Below are 15683 nucleotides of genomic sequence, written 5' to 3' on the forward strand. Positions count from 1 at the left end.
TCTGTGATCCCTAGCATACTTCTGTGGCTCTGAATAATCCCTGCAACAGAAGGCACCCTCGCAGTATGGTGCCGGCATTGGCGCTAAGCAGCACAATGTGCACCCGCACAAAGAAAAGGCAGGAATGCACCGCAGTATGAAAAATACTGCACATTCTTGCCCTTTCCCTGTTACACAGTGCAGCACAGCACACCAAGGTGACTTCCTGTGCAGTACTGCGCTGCATTATATGTTGATAAATTTAGCCCGTTAATTTGTAAAAGAAAGTGTACCGGTGTCAAAGATTTGCTCAGAAGCCTGTGCCTGTGAAGTTAAACGATGGCACATCCAATACCAAGGCCTTAAATCCACCTCATGCCTCTATAATCAACTACCTGACACTAGCTACACCCTTTTCTCACTCTTGCAGATTTCTCCCTTTGTGGTGGTTTTCCTAACTTTCTCCTTCTTTCCCTTTGTGTGTTTATCCCTCTGTAAATGTCTGATGAGCAATAATTAGTGCCGGTCCCCAAAAATGAGAGCCAGTGGGGCCTACTGGCAACCACTGGCTCAAATTAAGTAACACTTTAGTTTGAGTTCTGTCTTCATGGCAGTGTTGTTATAGTTCCATTTGGCTTTCTTTTTCTGTATCGTAGAGAAAATAATTCAAAGTCACTTTTTTTACTCCTCCCGTACGCCCCTATTTTTGGTTGCTGCGTGGCAGAGCTGCACAAAACTAGCCAAGTCAAATGCAAATGTTATGACTTTTGTTAGGGGAAACGCACCTACAGATTTGATGAACTGTGCCAAAGTAATTACGAAAATAAAGAATACATTTTCAGTTTTTCTGTGGAAACTATGACCTAACCATACCCGCTCAGGAATTATTGGCATTTATATAATATACACATAAAAGTGCATGCATGCCGCAACGGTTTCACGGTTCGCTTTGAAAATCTCACACGGACAACCTGAATTCCCCAGTAGTAAATCTTTTATAGTGTGGATGCTTGAACTATTTTCTTTTGTCTGATGAGTAGCTCTTGATTTTCAAACGTTGAGAATTCATGAAAAATACCAATATCTGAAGAACCTATCTTTATATAGAGGCAATCTTTCCTCTCAGTTACCTACCTCCTGAGCAGAGCCTGTAATTCAAGCCCTCTTTTTGTGTTTTTTTTGTTAAACGTTTTCGTTGCAATTCAAATTTACATTGGCAAAGCCAATAGATTTCGCCAATGTGAGAATGTTATGAAATTTGTTTTGGTGCTGCTTTTAATTCTCAGTCCGGTCCTGGGCAGGTCATGCCATCTGAGGTAAAGTGTGTGGTGCCAAGCAGTTCTTCATTCAAGGCAAAGGCAGATGCGCCTCGCTTTGCACTGGTACATGGCACAGTGGCAGGCTCGGCTTGGTTCAGATAGGTAATCCACGATCAATTGATATTACACACTTTCAGCTGTCCTGTCCTGTAACCTGGACATGTCACCTCTCAGCACTCACATGTGAGCAGCAGAGTGGCAAGTACGGCAAAGCAGAGACATGCCAGTCATTGCCTGCCTTGTGCATGACACCAACCCACACTTATTATACATGCCAGAGCATCCACTGACAATAGCTGTCCACCATCGTAGACACATGCTTAAATAAATAAACCTGGAAGCTCGGAATGGCAATAGATGGAAATGCCCCGTGGCCAGCAGGAGGTAAAATGCGATGTGTGCTGCCCCTCAGGTTGCTATTATGATGCTATGCCAGCCTGGTCAAGCTCTTACGACTAGTACACTGTTCTCTATGAAATACCGCACAGCACGTCAGTCCGGGAAGAGCTACTGAGTGATGACCAAACACAGGCTAAATCCAGAAGGATAAGAGATTTCACACTGAGCGAGGAAATGCCACAAATCGACAGAGTGTGAACAGAATATTCCTTCTCACTCATATTAACCACATGATGCAATACTTTGGATGCTGCTGTGAAGTAAGGCATGCACCCTGACAAGAGTATATACATGTGGTTCAGGGTCGCACCTAAACACTGACAAAATCTATAAACATGCCTGCCTTCGACTAAAACATAAACAAGCTCACATAACTAAATAAAGCAAAAACAGGAGAAACAGGAGACCCATAAAGTAATATGTTGCCTAGTTGCCCATAAACCACCTTATTGGCTTGCAGTTATGCCAATCAGCACACCTTCAATCAGATGTGAATACCCAGTAAAACATAATACATCAGACATCTTCCCATGTTACCTCTTTGAACCCTCCTTCGTATTTCGGAGCTTTGAATTTATCCATTAACTGGTCCATAGTGTCATCTTCTTCTGCTGAAGCCATGTCGGTATAACTGTATGCCTTCTTTAGTTACACTGTTGAAAAAAGAGCAGGAAGATGGAATCATACGTCATGTCGTGCAAAGTGGAACCCGAGCAACCCGTATGCACATGCTGGCGTCCTTAGTCAGGACAATAGCACCCAGACATAATAGAGAAATCCAGATTCCGTTTTCGAACACACAAGTTTTATCATACAATCCTGGACTTTCCCATTCGAGTGCAGAAGGTGAAAAACGTAGGTTTCATCTTCAATGACAAACTGACTTTTAAGAACCAGAACAATACACTCACCTCTTCTATGTTTTTTAAACCTAAAAATGATCTGGAAAATCTGCCCATTTATCCTGCCCAACTCCCTGAAAACACTTGTAACAGCAACAGCCCGGTCCAGACTAGATTATGGCAATGCCCTGTTCATGGGTATTCAAACACAGTTTCTGCAGAAGCTGCAGCGCCTCCAAAATGTGGAAGCCCGACTACTGCTGGATATCCCCAGGTCCCAGCCAGTTTTCCACTGTCTCAGAACTCTGCATTGGCTCCCAGTGGACAAGAGGATCAAGTTAAAATCCCAATGCCTAGCGTTTAAGATCCTACACGGCGCTGGTCCCCAATTTCTGAAGAGACACCTGATTTGGTATGTGCCTTCCAGAAATCTAAGATCCGCACACAATAAACTCTTACAAACCCTCCAGATCAAGAGAACCTGATGTGGAGGAAGAAGTTTTCTGTTAGGGACAGTCAAAACATGGAACTCGCTTCCAGCCAGCACAAAGAACAGCCCTACTCTGTTAGAGTTTAGGAAACCATTAAAAACATGGCTTTTTGCCAATTAACTAGATCTTACACCCTCGGCACCTTACTGATCTTGCTGGTATAAGCGCCTAGACTCCCTAGGGCATTTGTGCGCAATATAAATGTTAAAATCAAATCCCTTGTCATTTTGAAAACACACAAATCGAAGACTTACAAGCCAAGGACCCGAAGAAGCGAGAGCTGCACTAGCTGAGATGTAGAACAACTACCTATGTATGCCATGTATGGGGTTTACCACTAATCCCACTGATCTATAGTATATCACTTTGTTTTCACTAGTGAACAATCACATTGTTGACCTGCATATACTTTCTAATTGCAGCACGGTTGCTCCATAATAGAGCACAATAGTTTCCAAAAATATTCTTTGTGCCTCTTTTTTAATTTATTGTGGACATGCATGAGTGAGAGAATCAAAGATGATGACCCGCTACCATGATCCCTGAGAGGGTCTAGAGTGTTGTGCTCTGGGGTGCCAAATTGCTTGTCTCTCTGGAAATGTTAGGAGGGCAAGTGAGGCACTTTAGCTTGTCGGATTTGGGCCCAAAGGAACTGATATGGTATGGTAATTCAGTCCCTAAATACTGATGTTCTATGGTCCCAGGCATAGTTCTGTTTCTGAGGCGAATCCCAGCAACATAACAAGACTTTAAACACATTATTTAGGGACAGGTAAGATTTACATGATAGAGTAAGATTGTTTCATTCCATAATTGTTAATAATTTATGATTACTAATTTAATACTCATGTCCTTTTTGATGCAATATAAAATTCTGAATTGTATCACTTTCTAATCATTTTAGATTAAACATATTTACAAAATTCTAGTGGTGTCATCCTGTTCTCTTGGTCTGCACTTCCTCGTTTCACGTGACACGGGAAGTTGTTTGCCATTGCATTTTGTTGTTTAATAAGCTCAGAGTAAGCAGTTTACCAATGGTTCACCCCCTTCCACCCCCTTTATTTATCAATGTGAACATCTTGAAATGAATGTTATGCATATATTTTTCTATTACATACGTGAGAGTATGTACAAACAGATAGAAGTATACCTTTATTTTGGGACACTCTTCCAAAAAATTAGTCTAAAAAATGTATGATTCCAAAAAAGTGCTGCTTTAATTACCTTTTCCCCAACGTCCTTATCACAAACAAAAACTCACTATATAAAAGGGAAACAATTGGATACAATTCAAACAGTTTCGTATGAATCTTTGCTTCAATGGCCCTTTCATTGTTACACCAACAGTTAAGCATGGCTGCTGCATTTAGCGAAATAGTATTGATTTGTAAAGCAATTTCATTCAGTCTTCAAGACCGATTCGGCAGAGAGTTTAGTTTATGGGTAGATAAGGTACTGAATAGTGAGAAGGCTTTTGCAAATTCTTTTTTAAAGCTAAAGGCATTCTGCACTCTCCATCGTGTTAGAGCTGCAGCTTTGGTTACTTCACCAATGCTGTCTGTTCTGTGCATTTGTCACAAGGTAACCAAAAAGCCTCTAACTTGTATCTCCCAGCTTTTAAATCCACATGTAAACACCCTATTGCCCCGTATAGGATTACTTGATGGTTCCACTGGCCTTTGATTGCCCTTGCATGTTGTAGGTTATCTCAGGACACAGCAGTCACAGAGCAGAGAGTGAGAAGGGTGTGAGAGTGCAGATGTCATGCTTGCTCATAATTAAAATAACAAAAAAGTTTGAAGCGGATGAAAAGGAGCATTTCAGTCATGGGACACTGATAAGAAGAACTCACAAAGAACACAAGGAAATGGTATGCTTTAATCAATAGAAACGGGGGGAATGTAAGTGGCAAGCACACAACTGAATGAAAAGTGAAGGAATGATGTAGGCCCCTTTAAAGATTTATATAAAAAATAATTGATTTCACAAGCACAGGGGGGAAATAAAAGGGAATATACCTACATGGTCAACTTGCAACTTTGATACAACTTCCAGACTATGTTTACTCAGATGTCACCAAATGACAGCGATATAAATAAGGTAGTGCATACAGGAACTCCTAACAAGAGGGCTCTGTCAAAGGGAGGATAGATGGGGACTTCAGAATCAGAAAGAAACCAAACTATAACAAAACGTTTTACAGTACATAGTGAGTATCCAGAGTCATTTTTAGACATAGCGTGGTCATTCCAAAAGACTGTGGAGAGTTTTCAAATATGTTTCATATTCACAAATAGCTAGGTCTTCTCCTCCACACCACCAAGCATTCTTATATATTTGTTTGGGATCTGTATTTCTGTATACAATCTGACAGAAATGGGGGTCTCCCATTGGCAGTGGTATGCACCCAGTCCAAGTAGGGGTCCTTCCTTCTAGTCAGGATAAGGGGATTACACAGCCAAGATAACCCCTGCTCACCCCACTGGTAGCTTGGCACGAACAGTCAAGTCAGGCCTATCTCAGAGGCAATGTGTAAAGTATTTTTACATAACACACACAGTGAAAACACTACAAAAGGTCACCATACCAGTATTGAGAATTAAAGTATATTTACATAGAACAAACAAGACCAAAACACTAAAAATCCAACACAACCAACTCAATAGATCACTTTTTAAAAGGTTTTAGCAAATCTGTCTCTAGAACTCTATAGCTGCAGTGATTTTAGACAAAGTATCTTTAGATGCATCAAAATCCACAAAGAAAAACAGCCTCAGAGGAGGAAAGCATTGGAAAACACAGCAATGTGTCAGTTCCTGAGTCCCTGGGGAGGCGGTGTGTCAGTTCTGCTGCACGCAGGAGAAGGGTTGCATTCAATCTGGACTTTAAGGGGAAGCGAGGCGTGGTCTACAGGGGATGCAGTAGAAAATTTAGCACACAGGTGTGATGCATAGAAATCTGGACATGCTAGAGGTTGATGCGACGAGTCGGAACAGGCGATGTGTTGATTTCTTCAGCCGTGGTCCAATGATGCATCAATTCTTTCAGCCACACAACAGGGCCAGTGTCTGAGTCAGTGCGGTGGTCTCGGACTTTGGAGACATGGTGCACTGAACTGAGGCTGAAGCTGTTTATACGGCTGCAAGCAGGCGATGTGTTGATATCTTCGGCCGCACAGTGGCAGTGTGTGAAAACTTTCCTGCATGGCTGTGCTGCGTCTGAAAAACAGGTGCAGAAAGGGCAATGCATCAACTTTGATGGTTTCAATCAGAAAAACAACCTACAAAGGCCCAGAACTGGAATTGGCACCACAAGGCAGGTCAGAGTTCCAAGCAGTGGAGTTCAGGGATACTGCAGATGAAGTCTTTGATAGCCCTGACACCTCTTAACAGGAGGCAAGCTCACACAAACTCTTGGAGAAACTTCACAAGCAGGATACAAAGCAAAGTCCAGTCCTTTTACTCTCCAAAGCAGAAGCAGCAACTGCAGGCCAACCCAGCAAAGCAACACACAGTAAAGAGGCAGTACTCCTCCTCACAGCTCTTCAGCTCTTCTCCTTGGCAGAGTCTCCTAGTGTTCTATCTGTCATGGGTGTTAGGTCCAATACTTATACCCTTTTGGCCTTTGAAGTAAGCATACTTCAAAGATAAATCTTTGGAGTTTACAGGTTCCTGCCTTGCCCTGCCATGGCTCCAGACACACTCCAGGGAGGTTGAGACAGCATTGTGAGAGGACAGCCACAGCCCTATTCAGGTGTCAGTGACAACTCTAGCTCAGGAAGACTGTCTAGAGTGAATGCACAAACAGATCCCCGTCAGTCTAAACCAGATGTTGATTCCACAGGCAGGCAGAGGCACAGGATGGTTAAACAAGAAAATGCTCACTTTCTAAAAGTGCAAAAAGAACAATTGATGGACAGAATGCAGAACAATGACATATATATCGAAACCGGTCCTAGGATGCTTGTTTCCGGTCCAGGGAGGACCTGACTTGGCAGTTTGGGCTGTACTGTTCCCATGAGGCACAGTGTCAAGACTGATTTGCATATGGCCAGGTCTAAACTCGGGTGGCATAGTGAGCAAAAGAATGATGGATTTAACCCAGATCTCTTGACTGGGGGTGTATGTTTTGATTTGTTCTGAATTTTGTCCATCAATTGTGTGTCTTTTCCTTTCTCGGCCCAAGTGTGCTGGGTGTGCCCAGACGTGGGTCCCGGGCTCACTGTGCCACTGGATTCAAGCTATCCTGGCTGATGAGGGGTGAAACCCCGAAAACTGTCCTAGGATGCTTGTTTCCGGTCCAGAGATGACCTGGCTTGGCAGTTCAGGCTGGACTGTTCCCATGAGGCACAGGGTCAACACTGATTTACTGATTTGCATATGGCCAGGTCTAAACCGGGGTGGCATGGTGAGAAAAAGAATGATGGATTTAACACAGATCTCTTCACTGGGGTTGAATGTTTTGATTTGTTCTGCATTCCGCCCATCAATTGTGTGTCTTTTCCTTTCTTAAAGCGGCATTTTCCAACACACGATTTAAAACCCTACCTCACTAAAAGACGTATTTTTTAATTCTGAGCTCAGGGAGCCCAAACTCTTAATCTCTATCTCTTCTCAATTAAAAGTTACACTCATGAAATGTTACAAGGCAGCTCTAATGATAACATGTGAAAGAGACAGGCCTTGCAATAGTGAAAAACTAAATTGGCAGTATTTCACTAACACGACATGTAAAACGCACCAGTACTTACCCTGGGCGCTGATCTCTGCTCCGCTGGCGGAGTTCATCAACTTTTTATCTCTCCGCACTCTGCTTAGCTGAGTTTTCTGGCACTCACCAATACTCAGAGAACTCAATGGATGCCATTGGACGGTAATTAAGCACTTTCGGGAAACTTAACAGCCGTACTGACAACTAAACAAATTCTGTGATCCGTCTGTAAGCCGTCTCTGAGTGGGAGGTACTGCTAATTGCAAGGTGACCTAGGATTGGAGCACCGGGTCACGTCAGCCAATGCGTCATACTGAATACAGGTATCCTGATTGGTTGTGGAGTCTACACGCGCTTTGTGATGAGGCATCCGCCTGAATAGGTAGTGTAAGTAAGACACGGTCCGTGAAGGAAGCCGCGCAGCCTGGCTTTAGGTATTTCTGGGTCCGGATCACAGTCGAGGATGACAGGCTTCGGGGAGTTTGATGATGCCATGCAGCCTGAGCGGTGCCCTCAGTGGAATGCAGGCTCTGCTCCTGCTGGGCCCAGTGAACTCTGGCAGTGGCCAACCCCAGTGCCTGGAATACACGCCCCCTTTCCAGCCCTCATATCCTTGTCATTTTGTTGTTCCATGTACTCCGGTTTCGGTTGCTGTGACTAGCGCCAGTATGCCGAGCTCTCGCGCTACTTCACAGACTTCTTGGACCAGCCTGGGGTGCAGCACTACAGCAGGTACATTCAGGACATTTGATTCCTGTGCCAGGTGAGCCATGCACACGCACGCTATGGATGTTGTTTGGTGCCCTCTCAGGCCAGGAGAGAATTCTTAGTTCTTTATATGTGCTGTCAGACAGTTTTAAGAAGTACAAATGCAGTGTGTGCAATTTCTCTGTGAGAAGTAAAGATCGCTGAGAGTTTTCGGAGTAAATATGAGACACAAGTCAGTGGGGTTGTGCAATACAGCTGCTCTCACATCCTCCCGGCTCCTTGTAGGCAGTGCGCCTGTACAATAAATCCTTAACCCTCAGCCCAGTCCAAACTGAGTGTTACTATAGGGGTGGATGACAGGTGAGTGGATCTACCCGCTCAAGGAACTTCACGAAATTTCACTGAGTTTTTATGGAACTCCGCTGAAATCCGCGATGGGTCCATCCACCCTTAACCAGTACATGTCCTACCTTTCACACACACTGCACCCTGCCCATGGGGTACTTTGGGCCTACCTTAGGGGTGTCTTACATGTAGGAAAAGGGAAGGTTAGGGCCTGGCAAGTGGGTTCACTTGCCAGTTCGACATGGCAGGTCAAAACTGCACTCACCGACACTAAAGTAGCAGGTCTGAGATAAGTTTACAGGACTACTCATGTAGGTGGCACAACCAGTGCTGTAGGCCCACTAGTAGCATTTGAATATCATGCCCTGGGCACACAAAGTGCACTTTACTCAGGATTTACCAGTAAATCAAATGTGGATAATCAATCAGAATCACAATTTACACAGGGGGCACTTGCACTTTAGCACTGGTCAGCAGTGGTAATGTTCCCAGAGTACCTAACCCAGGAAAAAATAAAAATTAGCACACCATCAAAAATACAGTAAGTAGACGCAAAAAGACCAAGGATGCCAGGTCTAACACAATCTCATGCTTTCTCATCTAAAAGAAAACCTATGTTGGTGCACAGGTTTTTGCCCCGTTTCTTTGGGCCCTGGAAGGTAGGAGGTGCACCGTTCAATTTAGTTGTTAATTTCTCTGAAGGCAGATTCATTTCTTAGGGTAAATAAGGTCTCCAAACAGGCCCTTTTAGTCCTCAGGGGCTTATTTATGGCCCCTTGCATCACTTTTGCGCCGCCGGTGCGTCACCTTTTGTGACGCACCAGCAGCGTAACAAATGCCTCATTTTAGATCATAATTACAAAGGGACGCATCTATGTAGATGCGTCACTTTGTAACACCCTGCGCCACATCATACCTGCGCCAGGTATAATGTATGCAAGGGGGGCATTCCAACGCAAGAAAGGGTCGAAGAAGTGACGCAGTGAAATCTGTAAGATTTCACTGCGCCACTTCTAGGACACAAATGCGTCAATATCTTACGCCTGCCTCATGGCAGATGTAGACTGACGCAGGCAATATTTACATGGGACTTGCCTCTTTGTGCTGACCGATTGCTGGAGTTGCATCACTTTTGTGATACACGCCACCAATGCGTCATTTTTCCGCCTACAGATACGTCAGAAATATTGACGTATCTGTAACTCCTTGCGACATGATGCGTCATAGGAGGGTGCAATGAAAAGTGACGTATCGCTGTTTTCTCGCAGCGATGCATCACTTTTCATAAATGAGGCCCTCGGTTTTCCATGGCACAGGCCAAAAAATCAGTCTTAGATTTTGAGCTCCCTGAACATTTCACACCCTTTTGAGTCTGTCCTAAAGGTATACTTTTGATTTTGTTGCACATTTAACAGGATGTGTTAATCACTGCACTCTGCTGGATCACAAAAATATCCAAATTATCCCTTTAGCCGCTACTTTCTGTAGCCTGATCTCAACTGCTATAACTCTTGGGAAAATCAATAGTTTTGCCTGAACTGACGTCAGGATGGATTTGATCCAATAAATATTCATGTGGATTAGGTCGACGGATGCCATCACTACTCTTTGAGCTCCCATCTCTCACTTTTAACAGTGCTTGCCTGGTCACCACAGCTACTTCCCATTGCACTATCCTGGGACCGTGGCCTGGAATAGAAATAATCCTCCAAAGGGCATCTTTGTTGCTTTTCATTACGTGGGTCTCTTTTGCTCTTTGAGGGGCATATTATCAACAAACTGCGATAAATATCGCAGAGCGCGCTTAGCACGTTTATTTCTATCGCCGGCTAGCGCTGGATTTCATCGCCGAGTTAGCGTGGTATTATCAACGCTTATCTCAAAGGCGATAAGAAATCCAGCGATAGCAGCAAAACGCGGGAAATGCTGCGATATATTTTGAGCGATAATGAAAACCTCGCTGATACGCCCCTGTGGCCTTAGCCTTGCAATCCACCTCCCATTATTAAGATCGCTAAGTCAACTTTATAGCAGGAGTTAAATTCCTGCGATAAAGGGGGCTTAGCGCGATTATTTTTCTCGCTTCGCGGGTCCGCTGCCGGCTTGATAATATCGCAAAGCCGTGTTAGCGAGTTCTCCCATGCTGTTTTACTCAGGAATGCCTACTTTGCATGTCATGAGTAATGGCATGCAGGGCGATAAAAAAACTGCAGCCATCGCGCGAAAACAAGTACTAACAAGAGTTAGCGTGAGCTTGTTAATAGTGCGATGATTATCTTGCCGCTTTTTTTATTTTAAAGCCAAAAAAACGGCGATATGGCACTTAATAATATGCCCCTCAGTGTTTTCCCCAGAACCACCAAGTGGTCAGGTTGTCACATTCTTTATGTGTGGACATGTGAGAGGCTCCACTCATACCAATGTTTTATACATTATTCTCAGAGTTGCAGGTTGTTCATGGTCTCAGTGTGAGCACCAGCTTACTTCCCCAGCTCAAAGGACTGATCAGATAGTTCACATCCCTTGGACCAAAGGGCAGTCGATTGAGTAAACTGGAGGTTGTCTCTTCACTGGTCCCCCTCTGCTTTAGTATTTTACCTCCTGCTTTTCCCTGGGCAGTCAGTATCCTTCAGTGTTTCCCGTTCTCCACTGAAACTAGCCATCAGCCCATGGCTATGTGGTCAAACATGCAATACTCCACAGTTGTGCGCAGATTGCACAAGTCTGCTGGTCTGCGCACCAGTTGAAAGTGTGATTTGCAAACAGCTGGAGACCTTTGGAAATGAAGCGGCTCTTGTTCTTCACTCATTGCTGTTCGCCCTTGTGGTCCTTACTGCTAATGAATGATTTGTGTCTTAATTCTGCACAAAGGTTTTGCGCAATACAGTAGGCCTGAGTTGATGATGTGTACAAGCTACTAATAGAGTGTAGGCCTCATTGGGTCATTGGAAAATATTATCAGATGGCATAGACTTTATATGTTTATTATGAAACTATATGACAAAAGCTTTAGGCTTGACTTATTTGTTGTAAAAAGCAAATGTTAAAGTCCGTAGTCATTTTTGAGCAGATTGTTATTACGCTGGATTAAAGCCTCCTGGTAAGGTAAGGACATTATGAGATAAGGATGTTATTACTTTTTCCAACAAACCCTGGGTCAGAACATGTGTACAGTGCTAAACCTTGCTGCGCCCCCTTGCGCGTGATTGTATACTATTTTGTCAACTGTGATTTTGTGCGTAGTTTTTAATTGTGTGACTTTAGGTTTTATGATTGGATTGCCTAGTTGTAGAGTTTATCCAAAATACACCAGGCCATTGTTGGCTAAAATGGCAATCCAGTCCTAAATGATATAGGCCTTATTGGTTCATTGGGAAACGTTATGTCATGCCAGTGATCTGTTTATTATAAAAATTGTATAAAGGCAGTAGACATGACATATTTGTGTGTGAAAAGAGTGAATTTTTATTTTATTGAGGCTTCAACAAAGCATAAGTATACATACATTTCAGCCTTGTCGTCAATCCACTACGTACAGGTTAGGGCATACGCATAGTACATTGGCAATGTGGCAGGGTGTAAGGAATAGTGGGATATACAGCAGAATGAAACGTGGTACATATGATAGAGGCAATGAAAAACTAAAGGCAAATAGGAACACCATGATACATATATATGTGGGTTACCCCTATGTCTCTAGCTCTAGGCTTCTGTCCACAAGGCAGGCTCTGAATCATTTACGGGGGCTTCATGGTCAGAGGTGTCGTCTGCTAGGCTATGTAGATGTGTCGCCAGGGGTCCCCAGATATCATGTGGTCTACTAGCTCATGCGTCTGACAGTATGCCGCGACAGCGAGCCATTGTTTGAGCGTCTGCGCCAGTCTGCGCCCCAATGTATTGCCACTCTGCGCCTGGCAAAGACAGGGCCGGCTTTAGTGCTGGTGGCGCCCTGTGCGACAATCTTTGTTGGCGCCCCCCAATGACCACCTCCACCACGGATTCTCTTACTCACACCCTTTAACAGTGACCACGTCTCCATAACCACACTCTCTCAGATGCATTGAATGAGTTATATAGCGCCACGCATACCAGTGTAGGGTGTCCGAGCACTTTGCATCACACGTACATTACACAGAGACAATCAATCATACATGTGTAAATCAGAGTATAGGAAATGTTACATAAGCCAAAGGACTAAAAGTGTAGGAGTCACATGTCATCCATACTGGCAGGCCGTATAGTTTAAGAGTGCTTGGTGTGGACAAGCACAAACGCCGAGTCGAAAATGAAACCGCATAGTTGGGAGTTTTCTTTAATAATAAGAATCGATTTCTAGTCAAATTAACCCTTTACGCAACATTAATCAATGTTCTAATGTATACTTTGCGTTGTGTATGCAGTTCTCTGATGAAAGTTAATAGCTCACTGTTGAATATTAGGACTTCAAATTATAAATTGTAAGTAACAAAAGGATGTCTCTTTTGAAAGCAGTAACCTGCTGATCTGTTTACATCATACGCACTCTAATCTACTTGGTACACGTTCTTTGCAGCAGGCACATTAACCCTCTGCACTAACTTCACCTAAGTCAAAACCTCAACTATTCAAAATGCTGATCTCTCTCCAGGACGATAATTAATCACACGAATTATCTTGACATTTTTGTGAGGCCTGGGAATTGCCGGAGGAAAGAAACGCTGCATCAGGTGCCTCAAAAGCTTAATGAACTTTCAAACACGACGCCCCCAGGAAGCCAGTACCCGGTGCAGTGGCACCGGTCGCACCGCCCTAAAGCCGCCCCTGGGGAAAGATGAGGAGCATTGCCACAAGGCGTGTACAGGCATCAGGCACCTCCCGGACGTGGAAAAGAGTGTATGTTAAAGCCAATGGGCCTGATGGTAGATTTGGATGGTGAGAATCTTTGTTGGACTGTGTTAGTAGGGGTGTATACTGTTTGCCAACTGCAGACTTGTACATACTTGTAATGTCATTGCTATATGCCTGATGGTTGCCTAGTTACAAAAGATTGTGCTCGATGCAGTATGTGTGGTGATATGCCCACGTTAAAGGCCATAGGCCTCATTGGTTCATTGGAAAAAGTTATGTCAGATTCTGTAGGTTTGACCTGTTTAGTATTTAAATTTACACCAAGGCTGTAGTGCTGACTTATTTATAATGAAAAAGCATGTTAAGGGCAGTTACATATATACCATCGATAGTTAGAAACAGTTAGTTGGTGGATTATGGGATGCATAAGTATGTGGATGAGTGACAGAGTCCATGTAGGATGAGTTGTGCCTAAACTCATCGGTGACTGCAGAAACATTTGCAGTTATAGGCCAAGCCTTTTTGCATTACAAGTGTTTGTTTTTTACGGACTTACTTCCCTCCTGCAGATTGCTTTTCTTGCCCCTGCTTCCGTTCCTTTTCTGACAATGGCCTACCCGTCATTTTCTACCTTTCTTCCCTGTAAGTTTCTATCATTCACCCTACGCTTCCTGTGCACAGCTACATTGCACCTCCTCCTAGCACCCCTCTGACAGTGAACTACCTTAAGCCCAGAGCCTCTTTCCCAGAAACATTTTCACACCACCTAACTAGGAGTTGGCAAGCTTCCATCATTGTCTTTTCTTTTTTGCCTCCACACCTGGCTGTTCATTGTGTCTTCTTTGACCTACTGCCTAAATAAATGACACTGGGGAGATCCCAAGGTCAAGATCCAATTGAACTGCTGCAAATATATGTGAGCCCCACGAAATGATGCCCCTGGGATATGTTGGCGTAATCACATAAACGTTGCTTCGTAGTTGTCATTAAACAGTTATTTTTGTCTTTTTGTCTTACAGGTGCAGAAATCAGAAGGATTACCCTTTTGCAGCAGAGTTTTAAATTACTACCTCAACAGGATTCTGAGTTTTCCACTGCAAGACAATGTAGTGCCTTTCAGAAAAAGTGATATGTTAAACTAAAAGCTGACTGGGGAAACTAAACATTATTTTCTATGCGCTCTATCAATCGGGCTGTAAATAAATAGATCTGACCCTAATTTTTTTAAGGAAAACTGATGTTTGGGTTCAAAGATATGAAAGGATCATGTGAATGAATAAAAACCTTTAATAAATGTCTCTCAAGAAGTGAACAATCATTGGATGAGAGGAGCAAAGAAGTTCAGAGCGACCACTCCTCACAATCAAATCCCATATTATTGAAAATGATCAGTTGATAGTGTCCTTGTAGCATAAGTGGCCAAGATGGAGGCAATGTTGTTCTTGAATGTCACCGGCATTAGCTCTAACTTCATGCTTATGCATACAGAATCCAATGAATGTCAAGTGCTAATATTGCAAAATGGGACTGCAGCAATGGTTCCCATGGTGTGCAGTATCCTTTGCACAATACCACCTTGTACACGCGGCCCTGCTGGTCTCCAGGACACTTAGGAAGGTGTTGTCTTTCACTGCAGTTGGGTCCTCACAAGTTATTTGCACCTCATTGCTGTATTGTGATAAGTATTTGGTAATTCTAACATAACTTGGAAACATTGAATCCTCCAAAGGGAACAAGTATTGAAAATAAATTGGTGCACACATCCTGAGTTACGCTCTTCATCCCACAGCCGAATCAGCATGAAGCTATGTATCTATATCATGAACGGTGGTGTACTAATAATGGGAAACATGCAGCAATTTAATTGACATTGGGATCTTTCTTAACCATTCATTGAAAACCAAGGGGCATATCAGCAACAACCGGCGATAATTATCGCTAAGCGCACTTAGCGCTAGGATAATTATCGCCGGCTAACGTGGATTTTTATCGCTGAGATAGCGTGCTATTAGCAACGCTTGTCTCAAAAGCGATAAGAATCCTAGCGCTAACTGCCAAAC

The 15683-nt window shown here is 43.5% G+C and overlaps 1 protein-coding gene across 1 annotated transcript in view; it reads left to right on the top strand.

Annotated features, from left to right (window-relative positions):
• The window catches only part of LOC146854174 (aldo-keto reductase family 1 member B1-like), a 280183-nt gene extending 265262 nt beyond the window's left edge, over window positions 1-14921 (top strand). Inside the window, exon 10 of the mRNA XM_085651946.1 lies at window positions 14643-14921. Coding sequence (XP_085508072.1) covers window positions 14643-14685 — 43 coding nt within the window. The 3' untranslated portion in view covers window positions 14686-14921. The remainder of the gene's footprint in view (window positions 1-14642) is intronic.
• The last annotated feature ends 762 nt before the right edge of the window (window positions 14922-15683 follow it).

The sequence above is a fragment of the Triturus cristatus genome, chromosome 4_1 (assembly GCF_964204655.1).
Source record: "Triturus cristatus chromosome 4_1, aTriCri1.1, whole genome shotgun sequence".
NCBI classification, from domain to species: domain Eukaryota; kingdom Metazoa; phylum Chordata; class Amphibia; order Caudata; family Salamandridae; genus Triturus; species Triturus cristatus.